Source organism: Malania oleifera, unplaced genomic scaffold, assembly GCF_029873635.1.
Source record: "Malania oleifera isolate guangnan ecotype guangnan unplaced genomic scaffold, ASM2987363v1 ctg157, whole genome shotgun sequence".
Taxonomy (NCBI): Eukaryota; Viridiplantae; Streptophyta; class Magnoliopsida; order Santalales; family Ximeniaceae; genus Malania; species Malania oleifera.
The window spans coordinates 17,627-40,075 of NW_026651731.1; the positions used below are offsets into that span (position 1 = coordinate 17,627).

General features: G+C 33.4%; 1 protein-coding gene across 1 annotated transcript; it reads right to left on the reverse strand.

Annotated features, from left to right (window-relative positions):
• Positions 1-281: 281 nt before the first annotated feature.
• On the reverse strand, positions 282-6,373 carry LOC131147126 (tropinone reductase homolog At5g06060-like). Its single transcript, XM_058096918.1, has 5 exons — positions 6,050-6,373; positions 5,727-5,934; positions 868-1,084; positions 669-775; positions 282-555 (listed from the first exon to the last, which is right to left on the reverse strand). Exons 1-5 carry the CDS (start codon positions 6,292-6,294, stop codon positions 370-372), a joined length of 963 nt encoding a protein of 320 aa, XP_057952901.1. The 5' UTR covers positions 6,295-6,373; the 3' UTR covers positions 282-369.
• Positions 6,374-22,449: the final 16,076 nt, after the last annotated feature.

Genomic DNA, 22,449 nt, shown 5'->3' on the forward strand with positions numbered 1-22,449 from the left:
GACTTTATGAGATTCATAATTTGCAACTATATTATGTATCTCGATTTAAATACTACTCTCTGTATAGTCTATGTGTTCCCTTTGCCATTCATTGAAATAAAAATATTATTTCTTTCAAATACACTATTTCATTTTTTCTCTATCTTGAATATCTAGATTCATGAACCCAACTAAATACATGAATCTCAATTAATTTTTTAATAATGAATTTGCACATACATGAACGAAGACACACGAATGCATTAATTTAAATTAATCTCAACAAACACACCCTTAAAAAGTAAAGAAAAATAAGAATGAACATTAATTTGAGTGCATCTCGTAAAACAAACATTATTGTAAGAAGGAAATTGTTTTGTTTCACTGGAATTACATTTCTGGAAAGAAGCCATTCACACTCAATCCTCCATCAACAGAAATAGTTTGTCCAGTTATATAAGAGGAGGCAGGGAGACACAGAAATGCCACCAATGATGAAACCTCATTTGGTTGTCCAGGACGTCTGAGAGGCTTTCGAGCAATAATTCCATTCAAAATTTTTGGTTCAGCGAACACCTACAGTAAATTCACCGCAAAAGATTAGCTTTTAGCAACCAAACTATTAAGGACGATTCAAAAAGTGTCACCAATTCCAAACACAACAAATTGACAAGGTGGGAGTATGTTACAGGCTCAACAAGGGGAGTTTCGATGAGCCCAGGCGTGACTGTGTTGCTCCTGATATTGTCCTTCGCCCACTCGCATGCCAAATTCCTTGCTAGTTGGTTCATTGCTCCTGAATGTTAATAGCAAAGTGAACTATACATCATAAGCATACCTATCAGAGAAGTCAGGCTTTCTGAATTTATCATTTCTGAATAAGCATACCTTTGCTTGCTCCGTAAATGGAACCAAAATCTACAGCAACAAGACCAGCAATAGAAGACACAAAGACAATGCACCCTGCACCGGATGCCTTCAACAGAGGATGGGCGAGTTGGGAGAGATGATAGGCAGACTCAAAGTTGGTAGACATTATAGTTGAAATGTCTTCTGCTGTAAACTCCTCGGTTGGCTTTTTAAGGTACTTTCCCACGTTGTTTATCTGCATATGTCGAGCACCAAAGTGGAGCAGAATTAGTCACCCTAATATCTTGTTCTTAAGGCTCCCAAAATGAAGATTAAAGTTCTCCCCTTTGTGGTAGTAGCGGGGGTTTAAAGTCAAGGATTGGATTGGACTGGAGTAAGTGACTAGCTATGGATTCTATTTCATGCTCGCTGCATCTATAAAAGGTAGATGAATCGTTCTCACAAGATCAAAACATCTTCAATGAAAAAAATAATATAAAAACTTTAAAAAATAAAGGGTAGTCACAATTCTTTCGATAATTAATTACTAACCAACCTTATATGTTGTACTATATAAATCGGCTCAGCATTAAGATGCTCCTAACTTGTTTGTAAGTCAATCTTATTCCACAACTACGTTGCACTAGAAATAAGTTAAAAGTGTTTAGTGCAACCTAGCAATCAAAACAAATGCGCCCTAATTATCTATACTAAGTAAAATGAATGCTTAGTCTCTTGCACAGTAGTCTATTGTGTAATGGCGGACTTGAATGGCATGAACAAGGAAGAAGTTAGGATTTCAATTTAGGAGAGCCAAGAGTATTTAAATTTAAACTTTCAAATTATTAATATAAAATAATCACATGATGAAAGAATCAAGAAACCAAGTGGGAAGTGTGATGACCCAAAAAAAAAAATATATATATATATATATATATATATGATTAAAGTACAATAATAATAAAATAATAAAAATAGTCATTAAGTTAATATCAATACGGAAGTGTTTTTCTGTAGGATCCTTGATTCCATGTTTGATGCCTAAGAAAGACCTTGTCTTAGCGAGTGCTCAGAGACCATTGCGGCTCAGTCGCTCCCTGGAGGTCGGCCTGGTCAAAATGGAATTTCATAGGATAAACAGGATAGACACTGTTTGTACACGTAAATAAGTATATATACATAAAATAGTGTTTTGACAGACATAATTTGTAGAAATACATAATAAGATGATAATAATATAGGTATCATATGTGGGGCCCACAAGACTATGTGGGGTCCACATGAGTCCCGGAGCCAAAAGACACTGTTTATATACGTAAATAAGTACATAAAATAATGTTTTAACTGATATAATTTGAAGAAATATATGATAAAATAATAATAATATAGGTATCCTATGCGGGGCCCACAAGACTGTGTGGGGCCCACATGAGTCCCGAAGCCGTATGTTTAAAAGTTATGTAGGATGCATAAAATCGTATAAGAGTTATTCGAGTTACGTAGGATTCATTCGGGTCTCGAAGTTGTGTGGGGCCCACAAGACCATGTGGGGCCCACATGAGTTTTCAAAATTTAAATTTAATTCTTGTTCAAAAATAAATAATAAAATAAATAAATACTTAAAATAGTTTATAAGTAATAACAATGATAATAATAATGACAATAATGATTAAGAAAAATAATAAAATAATAAAATAATTAATTAACTAATTGATTAATTAATTAGGTAAGTAGTTAATTAAAAATTTATTTAATGGGAATGGTGGCAAGCACTCCCACATGGCCTCCATCCCCATCCCATACTCAACCCATCCCTTGCCCATTCTTTAATTTTAAAAAATTATAATTTCACCCATCTCCCTACACTTTTATAAATTCTATTTCTTCCCCAAAATTTTCCTATAAATAGGGAGCTCTCAACCTTCATTTTTCACAACAATTTTCTAAGGAAGAGAAGGATTAGTGAGTGAAAGAATTTGTGGTGGAGTGAGAATTTTGAGTAAGTTCTCACTCACCCACTCTTTCCGATCTCATATCTTAAAGATAGTTATTGTGTTCGTAGCACACGGTAAAAGAAGAAGGTAAGTAAATTTTGATTATGTTAGTTTCTTGTTATTTTAAATTCATACCCGAACTTATTTTGTACGTAAATTTTAATTATGTTACTTAGTTCCACAAAATTTCCATGAGTTTATTTTTACGCATATTTAATTATACCAGTTCTATCTTTAATATACTTGCATCTATTTTTGGGTTAAGAAATGTTCCAATCCCCTCGGGTAAATTTTCAGCATTTCTTTCTATTCAAAAATAAAATTATATATATTTTTAACACAAAAATTGTGTGGCATGAGTTTATTTCTACGTTACATTTTTTTATGTAAATATGAGTAAAGATGAGATTTTCACGATATTATTTTAAATTGCATAAATTATAATAAGATAATTTTCAAACCCCTTATGGCAACGAAAGTTCAAAGTTACAGATGCTCGGTACCGCAGCTTAAAGTTTATACGGATCAGAGTGCACCCACACTGTTTACAGAGTGGTTATTTATGTTAGTGGATTTCTCCTGAGTGCACACCTGGTTTAAGTCCAGGACTTAATAAGGAAAATCTCACTTAAAGTTTACGTACGTTGATTTAGTTTGGTCGGCCAGCCAGCTAAGTCCAGTCTTCGGACCGCACAACCCAGTCATGGGGGTAAACATGACTTGCGGCAAACAGGCCTAAGGGTGGTTTTTACAATATATGTTTATACATATTTAATTACGTGTACAAAGTTACTGATAATTTGAAGGAAAAGTGTAAGTTTACGTGAAAAGGATCATTTTGGTGCTTATATGACGATCTAAGGAAAACGTATAAGGAAAAGTATATGTATGTTTATCATTAAATATTTTTACAGTTTTAAAGTTAAAAGTTTAATTTAGCAGTTATAGTATATGATTTAAAAATTTACTGTTGAAATTGATGACAAAAGTTTTATGCAGAAATTGTTAAATTTATGTTTATTCTAAAAGAAATCTTGAAGTTATAGTATTCATTATTGTTTTACGAAATTCTTTAAAAACTCATTTTGGCCACACACTAATAATAATCTTATTTACTTACTGAGCGTCGTCTCACCCCAATCATATTTTATTTCAGATAACTCTGAAGGACATGTCAGAAATCAGACTTAACAAGCATGCGGGTGGGGATTAGAAAAATAAAGATTGATTAGAAATATTAGTATGGTTTCAGATATTTATGTTTGTGTAATTTTCCTTCTTTTGAAATAAACGATTGTAATATGGAATATTAGTGCTCTGGTTTAATAAAAATTGAGTTTATTTGCTTCCGCTGTAAATTAGTAGTAAAAAGTTAATATCCCAGGCCCCTCGGGGTCGGGGTGTTACAGGAAGTAACTAACCAGCCAAATTGCCATTTGTTCATCCCAATTATCCAACATCAAACCATGGGAAAAAAATAAAAAAATAAAAAATAAAACTTATTACAAACAAATAGTGTAAAGAAGTGGAGATTAAGGGTATGTTTGGTGTCATTGTTTTTTTTTTAAAAATTTTCTATTTTGATTTTTAAACAGTCAAGAAACATAACTAATAAAAACATGTTTGCTTATGTTGTCAATTTTTTTTATTGGTGTTGCATGTTTTCAATTTTTTTTTTTTAGCTTTTTTCAAAAAAAATTGAAAATCATATTTTATGATTTTCAGTTGTTTTGACAATTTGTTGTAAAAAATTTTAATATTTAGAACTAATTCTTTTCAATCAAACCATTCATTTTACACACTTTTAAATTAAAATAAAAATAAAATAATCATATGAATTTGAATATAATTAAAATAAAAATATATAAATTTAAAAAAAATAAAAAAAAAAATAATAATAATAAAATCAATTACAAAATACTTTTACTATTTTTCAATTGTCATATCCAATAAAATTTTTATTGTAAATTAAAATTTAAAATTATAACAATTACGTAAAATAATTATAATAAATTTTATTTTTAATATATGTTAGTTTATTATTTTATTATTTTAATCATATTTTAATAATATTATTTAATTTAAAGATGAAAATGAATATTTTTTTTAGTTAAGTATTAAATTTATTTTAATTTTATAAATATTAATAAAGTAGGTAGTTGTTTCCGATATTTAGTTTCAATTTCTAGTTTTTGGCTTTTATTTTTAACTTCAATTTCTATAACTTTAGATAACGATATTAAACGATCCCTAAACAAATTGTGGTTCGATAATAAGATATTTAGAAAATTAAGAATTAATTGTTATAATTGATTGGACATCTCCATATAAAACAAAATAAGATTTGTCTGGTAGGAAAGAAGCGCAAAAGACAAGATGATAGGCTAAGCATATTGAACAAGAAGAAGCACCTACTCCCAAATCATTCACTTATTTTATTGTCTATTGGAGATATTAAATTTGAATTTGTATAAATTTAAATAAAATATAATATAATTTTATTTTAAATTTCATTTAAATTCAAAATTTTAAATTCATATTTGTAAATACTATTTAAAAAATTTTTCATATAAGGGTTTGTTTGGTTGTAGGAAATAATTTTTCTTTTCCATTTTAATTTTCAAAAACTTATAAAAAAAAGTTAGTTAATTTTTTTTTCAGTTTCACAATAATTTAATAAAAAATTTTAGCATTATTTGATTATGGAAATAGTTTTATTTTTTATTTTTCAAAAATAATTACAAAATGCCAACTTGTTTTTTGATTTTTAATATTTATAAAAAAAACTAATTTTTTAAATTTTCTAAATTTGTACGAGTGTCAAATTTATATTTTAAATTTTAATTTGTGTTAATATAATATATGCGTGGGTGCCCGTGCATGTATACAATATGCATACTTAACTAGAATGTTGAGGTTGCCGCGGAACAAGGAAGAGGCGGTCTCCATGAGCTTGTGGCGTTGGGCCGGAGACGAGACATCGCAGACGGAGCCGGTGACCGCGAAGCCCTTCTGCTTCCATTGGTGGAGGCATGCGTTCAGCTCTGCTTCGTTGCGGCAGCAGGTGTGCACCGCCGCCCCCAGCCCCGCCAGCTCCTCCACCACTGCCTGCCTGCAACATGTACGCACGTACTAAATTAACACACACACACACACACACACTATAAACGAATACACACAAAACCCTAATGGAAGAAGAAGATGACGATGATGAGGAAAAGAAGAACCCGATTCCTTTGCTTCCGCCGGTGACTAGAGCAGTCATTCCCTCAAGAGACCATCTATTCTGTTTCTCTCCCCCACTGCTTCTATTTGCATCTGCATCCGCCATTTCTCTCTCTCTCTCTCTCTCGCTCTCTGAGTCTATGTAGGCAAGTGTCCGGTGATACATAAATTGAAAATTGCATGACAAATGCAGGGATAAGGACAAAAAAATGCTATTCGTGAGAAACGCGGACAGTGTCTGAACCATGACAGGTTCGCGCACTGCCAGTATGGGACCACAATAAATAGTTTAGTAATTGCGTGGGGAAGTGGAACCTGATCTCACCCATGTGGCGCCAACACTGTGTTGATTGATGTGGACATTTGCGAGGAGTTTTTTTCCCAAACTATCTTTTTTTTTTTAATAAAAAAGTATATTAAATAATACTTTTTTTAAAAAAATATTTTTTGAAATAATCCTAACTAATCTCGTGATCCAACGAAATTTAAATAACTCGCTTGATTAAGTAACGAGATTTATTACGAATAAATAAGACAACTTTGTATGCCTGACAAATCTCGCTAGTTCATTCAAGGAAATCTGCTTTGGAATATTTAAATGATTATAAATCAATAAATGCATATGAGTTTGCATGTGAGACATTTTAGAAATTTCATTTAATTCGAGTCTACAAATGTAAATGTATATACATATGAAATTTTTTTTGTTCTCCTTATTTATTTATTTATTTATTTATTATAATAAAAATTAATTAAATAACTGAAGGGCAGAATAATTTATTAAAAAAAATATTTTTTAACTTACTCAATAAAACTTAATTTAATTAAGAAAAATACGTTTATGATGTTTGAAAAATTTAATTAACTTTCTACATTTATTTATTGTATGCATAAATCATTTTAATTTAGAAAAAGTAAAAACAAGAAAGAATGATCTAACGTTTGGTTGTAAAAAATTAATTAAGGGTCAAACTATTACTTAATATATAAAAATTTTAAATGCGAACGGTCAATAATATTATTTTAGAGTGACAATAATATTTTTCTAAAAATTTTGAATCATTATAACTTTCACAATTTTTATTATATTTCTATATTGGTCCGCCTTTCTTCAAAAAATTTACATTTGTTCCAATAATTAAGATTTTGCGACAAACACTCTTCTTATACTCAGTCAATAAGTAAGAAAAAAAAATAATTCAATATTTTGAGATTTTGTCAAAATTTTGAGATTACATTTGTATTTGAGAACACAAACGAAGAGTCTTAAATTTGAGTTTGTGTGGATTTAAATTAAATTTAATATAATTTTCTATTGAATTGTATTGTATTTAGATTCATATAAATTCATATATGATTATTTAAAGTGCCAAAAATATAAAATAATGGTGAGACAAAATTGTTCGAGGTTGTGAGTCGAGGAATTTCATTCTCATAATCCACAAATGTAAATAATAAAATCTAAATATATTCTTAAATTTTCCAAACAAGTAACATTAATTTTTCAAAGAAAATCAAAAGATACTCTTGTGAGCATGTCAATATAATTAATCAATCTTATTTTATTTAAGAGCCGGGGCGAAACAATATTTTAATGGAAATAGCCAAACAACTCTTTAATTTATCAAAAAATTTTTATTTTTTGATTTTCAATGGAGAATTGTAAAGAGAAAATAATTAAGTAGACCAAGTTTTTTAATTAAAATCAAAATAATATAATCATATGAATTTAAATATAATTAAAATAAAAATATGCATAATTTTTTTTTAAAAAAAATAAATAAAAGCCAATTTCAAAATATTTTTTGTTATTTTTCAATTGTCGTGTACAATAAGGTTGCTATTCTAAAGGAAATTTTGAAAATATAATAATTAAGTAAAATTATTAAAATAGTTTTAGTATTCTTAGTTTGTATTTTATAGTTTTATTATTTTCATCATATTATTTTATTTAAATATGAAAATGAACATTTTTAATTTGTTTTAACTTTACAAATATTAACATAATTTTGCAGAAAGGCAAAACAATATAGAAATATAATAAAAATTGTGAAAGTTATAATGATTCAAAAATTTTTAGAGAAATATTATTGTCACTCTAAAATAATATTATTGACCATTCACATTTAATTTTTTTAATATATTAAATAATAATTTTACCCTTAATTAATTTTTTACAACCAGATCACTCTTTTTCTTTTTTCTTTTTTACTCTTTTTAAATAAAAGGATAAATTTGTTATTTTATGCATACAATAAATAAATGTAGAAAGTTAACTAAAATTTTCAAACATCATAAACGTCTTTTTCTTAATTAAATTAAGTTTTATTGAGTAAGTTAAATTTTATTTTTTTAATAAATGATTCTTCCCTTCAATTATTTAATTAGTAATTATTATTATAATAAATAAATGAATAAATAAATAAGGAGAACAAAAAAATTCCATATGCATATACATTTACATTTACATTTGTAAACTCCAATTGAAAAAAAATAAAATTAAATGACATTTCTAAAATGTCTCACGTACAAACTCATGCATTTATTGATTCATAATCATTTAAACATTCTGAAGCAAATCTTACTGGATGAACTAGCGATGTCACGCGTCCAAAGTTGCCTTATTCATGCACAGTAAATCTCGCTAATTGATCAGCGAGATAACATCAAAGTTATTCCGAAAAGTATTTTTTAAAAAAAGATATTATTTAATATATTTTTTATAAAAAAAAGATAAATTTGGAACAAAAACTCTGTTTGTGAGAGTGTTAAAATAAATAAAATTGTATTATTATTCCGGAATTGATTACAAAATGTTTTATACTAGCATTAATATTAGTATATAAAATAAAAAGTACAACTAAATTAATTACTAAACTAACAATTAACAAATTAACAACTGTAATACGCCCCCTCAAGATGGAGATCATGAATAATGATTTAACATCTCCATCTTGGAGTGAAAAAAAAAAAAACTTTCATTGATGAGAAGCATGACGGCAGTAAAGAAGGAACGACGAAGATGATTCGTAGGAGAGGATGTCGATGCATAGAGCAGGCGAGACATGCGGGCGAAGACGAAAATTGCTGCAAAGTGAAGACAAAAAATATGGCCAAAAACGAAGGAAAAACCTATAAAAATTTCCTTCAAAATCAAGAAACTCTAAGAGATCAACTTTCTCTGAGAATGAGTGACGAAACACGACATAACAAGAGCAGGAATGGCTGACCAGCAGATCAGACCCAATACGAGTGAGCCGAAGACGAGATGGATACAACGAGACGGACTAGAAAATCAAACCAGAGATGAGAGTGGAGATAAGCGAAGTCACTTTGAAATGTGAAGCTCCTGACTAGCAATCACTGCAATTGAAAAAAAATAAAAATAAAAGAAAACAGATATACCGAGCCACATTTTAACACGGGTGCCAAAACAAGGACACCGGAGCCGGAGAAGTGGCTGGAAAACCCAAGGTTGTGAGAGGACCCAAGACGAGTGGTGAAGGCAAAGATACATGAAGGCTTTGTGAGTTGGCTTCCTCAACAAGTTAAAGAAAGCACTTCTTGAAACTAAGAGAGAGTGGAAAATGCTCGCGAGAGGATCTTTCAGGAGGCAATGAAAATGGGTGATTTTGAACTTCAAACTGGAAAGAGTTAAAGAGTCTGTAGAGAACGAACTTCGCAACAATGATCTGCGATCAACGTAATGCAGATTTTTTTTTTCTCGTTTCGCCGAAAAAATGGCCAAGATTCGCAAGCGAATCGCAAGACCAGAACAATCAATGAAGCCCAGTGAGCAGTGCTCTGAGAGGCGAACATTGACTTGCACATACGAATTGCGACGATCTAAGACAGCTTTTGTCACGCCCCGAACCCCGAAATGGGACCCAAGGGTGAAAATGTAACCTGACATGTCCATGTATCTAATAAAACACTTAAAGATACACTACAATGGATGAGGGTCCGACCCCGTGGGGTTCCCAGGCACCTTAAACACATCCAATCACAAACATATACGTAGCGAAAAAAGGTCCTCTATATACACATATGCAGTACCATACCAGAATCTATACAAGAGCAGAACATGGCTTTATCAAAATGTATAAACGGGTGCCCAAATACATCTTAAAATGGCAACCCATCAAAATTACAATCCTAGCATTTACCTAAGTGCTAAATGCAAAACACCGACCATTACGCTCCCTACACCAGGACGCTAGTTCCGGTCACTAGAAGGACCTGTAAAAAATGTACGTATAGCAGGGGTGAGACACCTCTCAGTAAGGAAGAACACAGGTTATATTGGTGTGTGGCATTTGAGTGTTATCATGATACAGCATACACGCAATTAAATGCATTCTAATACTAATTTTCACAGTGCATACACGCACTCATACATATACACATAATTAGTAATCCTAGTGTCGTCACACCCTTTGGTCCGAAGCCGGTCCACAACAATCCGGTGTTGGCCGTAGCCAACCCGCGAAGCACGATGCCATCGGCACATGGCTAGTCCCCAACTCCCATGGCATCGTATCGGCGCATAACTGGTGGATCCACACCCTTCGGACTGATCTGTCGGTATAGGCTCACGCCCTCGGATATAGAGCCGGACACTCTTGCCTACGTGGCAGGCAATAAACACACGCCCTCGGATATAGAGCCGGACACTTTCAGTACCCGAACAATTTGGAACCCCATTCCTACTAGCCATTTAACATATCACACACACACATGCATGCTCATATAACCAAACAAACCACACCCATTTGGTAATCTAAATCATGGTTTTTCAAAAAAATACAGTTTAAACAAGTCAAGGCACGACCATCCAAATATCACAGTATAAATCACACATATACTCGATTTTCAACAAAACTAGGAATGCAGCCCGTCGCTCCCTTTTTCCCAAAACTGTAACAATGAAAAACCCATAGTTTTTTCTGTTAGATTCCCCCCAAATGAGTAGCCAAAACACACACATGATCGTGGACCACAGTTCCACCGAGTCTGATTTCAAAAATAACCAATATAAACATAGTTCCCCTTACCTTTTCCCCGAATAACAAATCTCGAACTCCAAGTCCCCTAAACAGTGAACTGAGTTCCAAAACCTACAAATCACAATACAGAATATGCTCACAAGACAGTTACCTACAAAACTACCGGATCAAAAATGAAAACTGAGCCTTACCTCAATTTTATGCTGAAACCCAAAAATCTCCAAATCGAGATTCCGATATGTAGAAGTTGTAGAGAATCCTTCCATGATCTTCGTAGTAACTTCAGATTTTCGATTCCATCAATGATTGGCGAAGAAATCTAGAGAGAAAGAGTAGGGAGAGTTCTAGAGAGAGAGAGAGAGAGAGAGAGAGAGAGAGAGAATTGAAGTTTCTTAGCTTTGAAGTAAAGAATATTCTATTTATAGGCCCTTTGACCCAGCCTAATTCGTCGACAAAATGGTGTTCTCATCGACAAATCTTTCATTGACTTCGTTGACAAATCGGTGGCCTTGTTGACGAATTTGGCTTCTCCAATTTTTTCGAGACTCCTCAGTTTCTCTTTGTCGACAAGTCTCTGAATTTCATCGACGAGAATTACATAGGCTTCGTGGACGAATTCTGGCTTCGTCGACGAATTATGCCAAATTCCTATTTGCCCCTCTCTTATTTATTTAAACCCAATTATCACGGTTCGGGTTCTTACAACCTCCCCTCCTTACAAAAATTTTGTCCGCGAAATTTGCTATCTCTCTTTCACAGACTACCAAACTGTCACATATATACCACTCTAGAGAAAAACAGGAAACCACTACAGCGCAGCCCCATCATACACCTACACATACATACCTTCACTTATGGCGGAGGAATACCATGGTTACATAAACAATTGTCTCAAGAGTTCACAATATACACACACTCTCAACGACTAACCACCTATCCCAACCCATAGTAGGATCATGTACAAGTGCTCAAAGCAACTGTGGATACCTCCGGCATATTTCCGTTTCCAGTTCCCAAGAAGCTTCCTCAACCTCGTGGTTTCGCCACAATACTTTCACTAACGATATCTCTTTGGTACGAAGCTTCTGAACTTTACGGTCCAGAACCTGAACAGGTATCTCCTTATACGCTAAGGTATCCCTAATTTCCAACTCATCATAACTAATAACATGTGAAGGATCCAATACGTACCTCCTCAACATGCATACGTTAAACACATCATGGACCCTCGAAAGTGCTGGAGGTAATGCAACTCTGTAGGCTACCGGACCCACTTGCTCAAGTACCTCGAATGGTCCGATATACCTCGGGCTCAACTTTTCCTTCCTCCCAAATCTCATCACCCTTTTCATCGAAGCGATATGCAGAAATACCTTACCTCCCACTTCGAACTCTAGCTCACGGCGGTGAACATCTGCATAACTCTTTTACCGACTCTGAGCTGATATAATCCTCTCCCAGATTAAACCCACCTTCTCTGATGCCTACTGCACAAGTTCAGGTCCTAACACCTGACGTTCACCAACCTCATCCCAACATATATGAGATCGACACCTCCGACTATACAAAGCTTCGAACGGTGCCATCTCGATACTAGACTGGAAGCTGTTGTTATAAGCGAACTCTACAAGTGGCATAAACTGTATCCAGCTACCACTGAAATCTAACACACAAGCTCGTAACATATCTTCCAATATTTGTATCGTCCTCTCCGACTGTCCATTAGTCTAGGGGTGAAACGCTATACTGAAAGTAAGCTTTGTACCCAATGCCTCCTGCAAGCTCATCCAGAATCGAGAAGTAAACCTCGGATCTCAATCTGACACAATGAACACCGGTACTCCATGCATTCTCACAATCTCATGCACATATAAATCTGCTAGCCTACTCAAAGGATAACCAACTTTCATCGATATGAAATGAGCAGATGTCGTCAATCTATTCACGATTACCCAAATAGCATTCTACCCGTGAAGCGCTGGTGACAATCCGGTCACAAAATCCATGGAAATATGCTCCTATTTCCACATCGGAATAGGCAAAGGCTGCAATGGCCCTGCTAGTCTCTGATGTTCAGCTTTCACTTGCTAACACGTCAGACATTGCTCCATGAACTGAGCAATCGGCCTCTTCATACCTGACCACTAGAAGGTCTCGCGCAAATCTCGATACATCTTTGTACCACCAGGATGTACCGTATACATATAACGGTTCACCTCCTCTAGAATTGCCCTTCTGATCTCATCATCATTTGGAACACATAGCCAGGTCCCAAACCTGAGCACACCTCCCTCAGAGATGTTAAACTCTGTAGCCAGTCCCAGCTGTACCTTTTTTATAACCTCTGCCAACTCTGCATCACTAGCCTGCGCGGCTTTTATATACTCAAACAAGGTCGGTTGGACCACCAAACCAGCAAGAAGCGCCTGATGATCACCAACCACTAACTCTATACCTGAGCTTTCCAAATCCCGTCTGATGTGACACTGAGTTACAACCGCAGATACATCCGTAGGCCCTAACTTTTGACTCAATGCTTCAGCTACCACATTAGTCTTTCCTGGGTGATAACTGAATGCTTCAGCTACCACATCAGATACATCCCGTCTGATGGCCACTGGGAAGGTGACACGTGGCACAGATGTGAGCAAATCTCGCAGCTTGGTGTTGCGAGCTTTAAGGCGACCAGCAAACAGGAAGGTGATGCATGGCGAAATCTCGCAGGTCTATCCTGCGAGATTTAGGCTTTACTTATTTACAAATTTAAATTTAAATATTTTAAAATGATATTAATTTAGTAATATATATATATATATATGGAAAATCTCGCAGATTTATCCTGCGAGATTTAGGCTCTGTTTATTTACTATATATATATATATATATATATATATATGGAAAATCTCGCAGATAAATCTGCGAGATTTAGGCTCTGTTTATTTACAAATTTAAATTTAAATATTTTAAAATGACATTAATTTAGTAAAAAATATATATATGATTAATATAATTATTAAAGTCAAATAAATGGATTAGGGGTTGAACAAAAATTTTGAATTGACTGCTTTGATGATTTGGTTCAACTAATTATATAAGTATGACAAAATAATTTTTATTATATCAAATTTTTTTTTAAATATAATTGGAAAAAATAAAATTTCTCAATAAGTTATAAAAATGCCTAGTAATTATAATATTGCAAAATATTTATTGAATGTAACATTTAAAATTAACAATTAAACACATTATAATGAACTTACGATTATTTTTTTTTGAAAATTTTTATAATACAACAAATATAATTTTTGTATACATGATAGAATAAAGGTGCAAAGAGATTCCTCAAGACGTGGATGACCCATGTACATTGAGTTGGGAATCATATTTGATGATTGCAGCAAAATTCAAATATGCATCCCCATTAGCTCTGTATTCCATGGATGATGAAGACAAATTAGAAATGGAAGATGCATCAACAAATGATACCCCATCCGCTTTCTAATTTACATGGAAAACAATTTTAATTCAAATTGTTTAGTTAAAATATTATTTCATTTTTTATTTTTTATTTTAAAATAATTAAAAAAAAAACTTTTTAAAATTTTTTTAAAAATTTGTATAAGATAATATTTAGGATCATAAATCTAGACATTTGTGGATTGGAAAGAAATTTAATACAATTCGAAATTTTTGTTTGGTCTCTAATTCACTTATTGGACTTTAATAATTATATTAATCATATATATATATTTTTACTAAATTAATGTCATTTTAAAATATTTAAATTTAAATTTGTAAATAAACAGAGCCTAAATCTCTCAAGATAAATCTACGAGATTTTCCATATATATATATATATATATATATACTAAATTAATGTCATTTTAAAATATTTAAATTTAAATTTTGTAAATAAGTTGAGCCTAAATCTCGCAGCTTGGTGCTGCGAGATTTTGCCACGCGTCATCTTCCCGCTTGCTGGTCACCTTAAATCTCGCAGCACCAAGTTACGAGATTTGCTCACATCTGTGCCACGTGTCACCTTCCCAGTGGTTCATCAGTTTAAATCTCGCAGCATCAAGCTGCGAGATTACGTGAGCATTAGTTTGGGAAATTTTTTTCCAATTAGAGTATTATTTAATATTTTATTTCTTTTTAATAATAAAATAGGAAAAAACTCCAATCTATCTTTTTTTTTTATATATAAAATATATTAAATAATAATTTTTTTTAGAAAATATTTTTCTAAATAATCCTGACTAATCTCGCTATTTGGTCCAACGAGATTTAAATAAATCTCGATTGATTAAGTAGCGAGATTTATTATGAATAAATAAGACAACTTTGGATGCATGACAAATCTCGTTAGTTCATTCAGGGAGATCTGTTTTGAAATGTTTAAATGATTATAAATCAATAAATGCATATGAGTTTGCATGTGAAACATTTTAGAAATTTGATTTAGTTTTTTTTAATTAGAGTTTACAAATGTAAATGTATATACATATGAAAATTTTTTTGTTCTCCTTATTTATTTAGCTATTTATTATAATAATAATTAATTAAATAATTGAAGGGAAGAATAATTTATTAAAAAAAATATTTTTTAACTTACTCAATAAAACTTAATTTAATTAAGAAAAATACATTTATGATGCTTGAAAAATTTAATTAACTTTCCACATTTATTTATTGTATGCATAAATCATTTTAATTTAGAAAAAGTAAAAACAAAAAAGTATGATCTAATGTTTGGTTGTAAAAAATTAATTAAGGGTAAAACTATTACTTAATATATAAAAAATTTAAATGTGAACAGTCAATAATATTATTTTAGAGTGATAATAATATTTCTCTAAAAATTTTGAATCATTATAACTTTCACAATTTTTATTATATTTCTATATTGGTCCGCCTTTCTTCAAAAATTTTACATTTGTTCCAATAATTAAGATTTGGCGACGAACACTCTTCTTATACTCATTCAATAAGTAAGAAAAAAAAATGATTCAATATTTTGAGATTACATTTATATTTGAGAACACAAACGAAGAGTCTTAAATTTGAGTTTGTGTGGATTTAAATTAAATTTAATATAATTTTCTATTGTATTGTATTGTATTTAGATTCATATAAATTCAGATATTGTTATTTAAAGTGCCAAAAATATAAAATAATGGTGAGACAAAATTGTTCAAGGTTGTGAGTCGAGGAATTTCATACTCATAATTCATAGATGTAAATAATAAAATCTAAATATATTCTTAAATTTTCCAAACAAGTAACATTAATTTTTCAAAGAAAATCAAAAGATACTCTTGTGAGCATGTCAATATAATTAATCAATCTTATTTTATTTAAGAGCTGGGGCAAAACAATATTTTAATGGAAATAGCCAAACAACTCTTTAATTTATCAAAAACTTTTTATTTTTTGATTTTCAATGGAGAACTGTAAAGAGAAAATAATTAAGTAGACCAAGTTTTTTAATTAAAATCAAAATAAAATAATCATATGAATTTAAATATAATTAAAATAAAAATATGCATAATTTTTAAAAAAAAATAAAAAAATAAAAGAAAATTTCAAAATATTTTTTGTTATTTTTCAATTGTCGTGTACAATAAGATTGTTATTCTAAAGGAAATTTGAAAATATAACAATTAAGTAAAATTATTAAAATAATTTTAGTATTCTTAGTTTGTATTTTATAGTTTTATTATTTTCATCATATTATTTTATTTAAATATGAAAATGAACATTTTTAATTTGTTTTAACTTCACAAATATTAACATAATTTTTGCAGAAAAGCGAAACAATATAGAAATATAATAAAAATTGTGACCATTCACATTTAATTTTTTAGAGAAATATTATTGTCACTCTAAAATAATATTATTGACCATTCACATTTAAATTTTTTATATATTAAGTAATAGTTTTACCCTTAATTAATTTTTTACAACCAAACGTTAGATCATTCTTTTTCTTTTTTGTTTTTTCTTTTTTCTTTTTTACTCTTTTTAAATAAAAGGATAAATAAAGTTAACTAAAATTTTCAAACATCATAAACGTCTTTTTCTTAATTAAATTAAGTTTTATTGAGTAAGTTAAATTTTCTTTTTTTAATAAATGATTCTTCCCTTCAATTATTTAATTAGTAATTATTATTATTATAATAAATAAATGAATAAATAAATAAGGAGAACAAAAAAAATTCCATATGCATATACATTTACATTTGTAAACTCCAATCGAAAAAAAAAAATAAAATTAAATGACATTCCTAAAATGTCTCATGTACAAACTCATATGCATTTATTGATTCATAATCATTTAAACATTCCGAAGCGAATCTTGCTGGATGAACTAGCGATGTCACGCGTCCAAAGTTGCCTTATTCATGCACAGTAAATCTCGCTAATTGATCGGCGAGATTACATCAAAGTTACTCTGAAAAATATTTTTTCAAAAAAGATATTATTTAATATATTTTTTATAAAAAAAAAATAAATTTGGAACAAAAACTCCATTTGTGAGAGTGTTAAAATAAATAAAATTGTATTATTATTCCAGAATTGATTACAAAATGTTTTATACTAGCATTAATATTAGTATATAAAATAAAAAGTACAACTAAATTAATAACTAAACTAACAACTAACAAATTAACAACTAAACTAACAATTAACAAATTAACAACTGTAATACGCCCGCTCAAGATAGAGATCGTGAATAATGATTTAACATCTCCATCTTGGAGTGAAAAAAAAAAAAAAACTTTCATTGATGAGAAGCATGACAGCAGTAGAGAAGGAACGACGAAGACGATTCGTAGGAGAGGATGTCGATGCATAGAGTAGGCGAGACGTAGTAAGCGAAGCGTGCGGGCGAAGACGAAAATTGCTGCAAAGTGAAGATAAAAAATATGGCCAAAAAAGAAGGAAAAACCTATAAAAATTTCCTTCAAAATCAAGAAACTCTAAGAGATCAACTTTCTCTGAGAATGAGTGACGAAACATGGCATAACAAGAGCAGGAATGGCTGACTAGCAGATCAGACCCAATACGAGTGAGCCGAAGACGAGATGGATACAACGACACAGACTAGAAAATCAAATCAGAGATGAGAGTGGAGATCAGCGAAGTCACTCTGAAATGTGAAGCTCCTGACTAGCAATCACTGCAATTGAAAAAAAATAAAAATCAAAGAAAACAGATATACCGAGCCACATTTTAACACGGGTGCCAAAACAAGGACACTAGAGCCGGAGAAGTGGCTGGAAACCCAAGGTTGCGAGAGGACCCAAGACGAGTGGTGAAGGCAAAGATACATGAAGGCTCTGCGAGTTGGTTTCCTCAACAAGTTAAAGAAAGCACTTCTTGAAACTAAGAGAGAGGGGAAAATGCTCGCGAGAGGATCTTTCAGGAGGCAATGAAAATGGGCGATTCTGAACTTCAAACTGGAAAGAGTTGAAGAGTTTGCAGAGAATGAACTCCGCAACAATGATCTGCGAACAACTTAATGCAGATTTTTTTTTTCCTCGTTTTGCCGAAAAAATGGCCAAGATTTGCAAGCGAATCGTGAGACCGGAACAATCAACGAAGCCCAGTGAGTAGTGCTCTAAGAGGCGAACATCGACTTGCACATACAAATCGCGACAATCTAAGACAGCTTTTGTCATGCCCCGAACCCCGAAATGGGACCCAAGGGTGAAAATGTAACCTGACATGTCCATGTATCTGATAAAACATCCAAAGATACAGTACAATGGATGAGGGTCCGACCCCGTGGGGTTCCCAGGCACCCTAAACACATCCAATCACAAACATATACGTAGCGGAAAAAGGTCATCTATATACACATATGCAGTACCATACTAGAGTTTATACAAGAGCAGAACATGACTTTATCAAAACGTATAAATGGGTGCCCAAATACATCTTAAAATGGCAACCCACCAAAATTACAATCCTAACATTTACCCAAGCGCTAAACGCATAACACCGACCATTACGCTCCCTACACCAGGACGCTAGTTCCGGTCACTCGAAGGACTTGTAAAAAATATACGTATAGCAGGGGTGAGACACCTCTCAGTAAGGAAGAACACAGGTTATATTGGTGTGTGGCATTTGAGTGTTATCATGGTACAACATACACGCAGTTAAATGTATTCCAATACTAATTTTCACAATGCATACACGCACTCATACACGTACACATGATCAGTACTCTTGGTGTCGTCACACCCTTCGGTCTGAAGCCGGTTCGCGACAATCCCGCGTTGACCAGTAGCCAACCCGCGAAGCACGGCGCCACCGGCACATGGCTAGTCCCCGACTCCCATGGCATCGTATCAACACATAACTGGTGGATCCACACCCTTCGGCCTGATCTTCTGGTATAGGCTCATGCCTTCGAATATAGAGTCGGACACTCTTGCCTACGTGACAGGCGATAAACACACGCCCTCGGATATAAAGCCGGAGACTTTCAGTACCTGGACAATTCGAAACCTTGTTCCTACTAGCCATTTAACATATCACACACACACATGCATGCTCATATAACCAAACAAACCACACCCATTTAGTAATCTAAATTATGGTTTTTCAAAAAAATACAGTTTAAATAAGTCAAGGCATGACCATCCAAATATCACAGTATAAATCACACATATACTGGGTTTTCAACAAAACTAGGGATGCAGCCCATCACCCACTTTTTTCCAAAACTGTAATAATGAAAAAACCATAGTTTTTCCTATTAGATCCCCCCAAATGAGTAGCCAAAATACACACATGACCGTGGACCACAGTTCCACTGAGTCTGATTTCAAAAATAACCAATATAAACATAGTTCCCCTTACCTTTTCCCTCGAATAAAAAATCTCGAACTCCAAGTCCCCTAAACAGCGAATCGAGTTCCAAAACCTACAAATCACAAAACAGAATATGCTCACAAGACAGTTACCAACAAAACTACCGGATCAAAAATGAAAACCGAGCCTTACCTCAATTTTACGCTGAAACCTAAAAATCTCCAAATCGAGATTTCGATTTGTAGAAGTTTTAGAGACTCCTTCCACAATCTTCGTGGTAACATCAAATTTTTGATTCCATCAACGATTGGCGAAGAAATGTAGAGAGAGAGAGTAGGGAGAGTTCTAGAGAGAGAGAGAGAGAGAGAATTGAAGTTTTTTAGCTTTGAAGTAAAGAATATTCTATTTATAGGCCCTTTGACTCAGCCCAATTCATCGACGAAATGGTGTTCTCGTCGACAAATCTTTCATTGACTTCGTCGACGAATCGGTGGCCTCATCGACGAATTTGGCTTCTCCGATTTTTCTGAGACTCCTCAGTTTCTCCTCTTCGACGAGTCTCTAAATTTCATCGACGAGAATTACATAGGCTTCGTCGACGAATTCTGCCAAATTCCTATTTTGCCCCTCTCTTATTTATTTAAACCCAATTATCACGATTCTGGTTTTTACAACCTCCCCTCCTTACAAAAATTTCTTCCTCGAAATTCGCTAACTCTCATTCACAGACTACTAAGTTGTCATATATATACCACTCTAGAGAAAAACTGGCAACCACTACAGCGCAGCGCCATCATACACCTACACATACATACCCTCACTTATGGCGGAGGATCATGTACAAGTTCACAATATACACACACTCCCGACAACTAACCACGTATCCCAACCCACAGTAGGATCATGTACAAGTGCTCAAAGCAACTGTGGATACCTCCAGCGTTTTTCCGTTTCCAGTTCCCAAGAAGCTTCCTCAACCTCGTGGTTTTGCCACAATACCTTCACTAACGGTATCTCTTTCGCCACAATATTTTTATCGTCCTCTCCGACTGTAAGTAAGCTTCGTACCCAATGCCTCTTGCAAGCTCATCCAGAATCGAGAAGTAAACCTCGGATCTCGATCTGACACAATGAACACCGATACTCCATGCATTCTCACAATCTCATGTACATACAAATCTGCTAGCCTACTCAAAGGATAACCAACTTTCATCGATATGAAATGAGCAGATTTCGTCAATCTATTCACGATCACCCAAATAGCATTCTGCCCGTGAAGCGCTGGTGACAATCTAGTCATAAAATCCATAGAAATATGCTCCCATTTCCACATCGGAATAGGCAAAGGCTACAATGGCCCTGCCAGCCTCTGATGTTCAGCTTTCACTTTCTAACACGTAAGACACTGCTCCACGAACTGAACAATCTGCCTCTTTATACCTGACCACCAGAAGGTCTCGCGCAAATCTCGATACATCTTTGTACCACCAGAATGTACCGTATATATAGAATGGTGCGCCTCCTCTAGAATTGTCCTTTTGATCTCATCATCATTCGGAAGACATAGCCTGGTCCCAAACCTCAACACACCTCCCTTAGAGATGTTAAACTCTGTAGCCAGTCCCAGCTGTACCTTTTTTATAACCTCTGCCAACTCTGCATCACTAGCCTGCGCGGCTTTTATACGCTCAAACAAGGTCAGTTGGACCACCAAACCAGCAAGAAACGCTTGATGATCACCAACCACTAACTCTATACCTGAGCTTTCCAAATCCCGTCTGATGTGACACTGAGTTATAACCGCAGATACAGCCGTAGGCCCTAACTTCTGACTCAACGCTTCAGCTACCACATTAGCCTTTCCCGGGTGATAACTGATCGTGCAATCATAGTCCTTAATCAACTCTAGCCACCGCATCTGCCTCATATTCAACTCCTTTTGCGTGAAGGAATACCTGAGGCTCTTATGGTCTGTGAAGATCTCACACTGCACCCTGTACAGATAGTGTCGCCAGATCGTCAATGCATATACCACAACAGCCAATTCCAGATCATGCGTAGGGTAATTCTTCTCATATTCCTTCAATTGCCGAGAGGCATACGCTACCACCTTACCCTACTGCATAAGCACACATCCCAGACCTTTCATAGACGCGTCGCTATAAATCACCAATCCACCATCCCCTGAAGGAATGGTCAACACTAAAGTAGTAACTAGCTGGTGCTTCAACTCTTGAAAGCACTGCTCGCAATCACTGGTCCACTCAAACTGCACTCCTTTCCTCGTCAATCGTGTCAGAGGCCTTGATAGTTTAGAGAAGCCCTTTACGAACCGACGATAGTAACTCGCCAGTCCCGGAAAACTCTGAACCTCCTGCACATTCTTCGACCTTACCCAGTCGACCACAGCTTCAATCTTGCTAGGATCAACCGATATACCATCCCCAGTAACCACATGGCCTAAGAACGCAATCTGACTCAACAAAAATTCACATTTCTTCAATTTAGCATACAACTTCTTTTCCCACAGAATTTGTAATACTAACTTCAAATGTTCCACGTGTTCTTCC

Excerpts from the sequence above, each read along its gene's own strand:
- LOC131147126 (XM_058096918.1), bottom strand. The coding sequence starts at position 6,294 with ATGGTTCAGACACTGTCCGCGTTTCTCACGAATAGCATTTTTTTGTCC. Across the intron at positions 5,935-6,049 it reads GGCGGAAGCAAAGGAATCGG|GCAGGCAGTGGTGGAGGAGC; the intron begins GTTCTTCTTTTC and ends TACATGTTGCAG. Across the intron at positions 1,085-5,726 it reads GCGGCAACCTCAACATTCTA|ATAAACAACGTGGGAAAGTA; the intron begins GTTAAGTATGCA and ends CGACATATGCAG.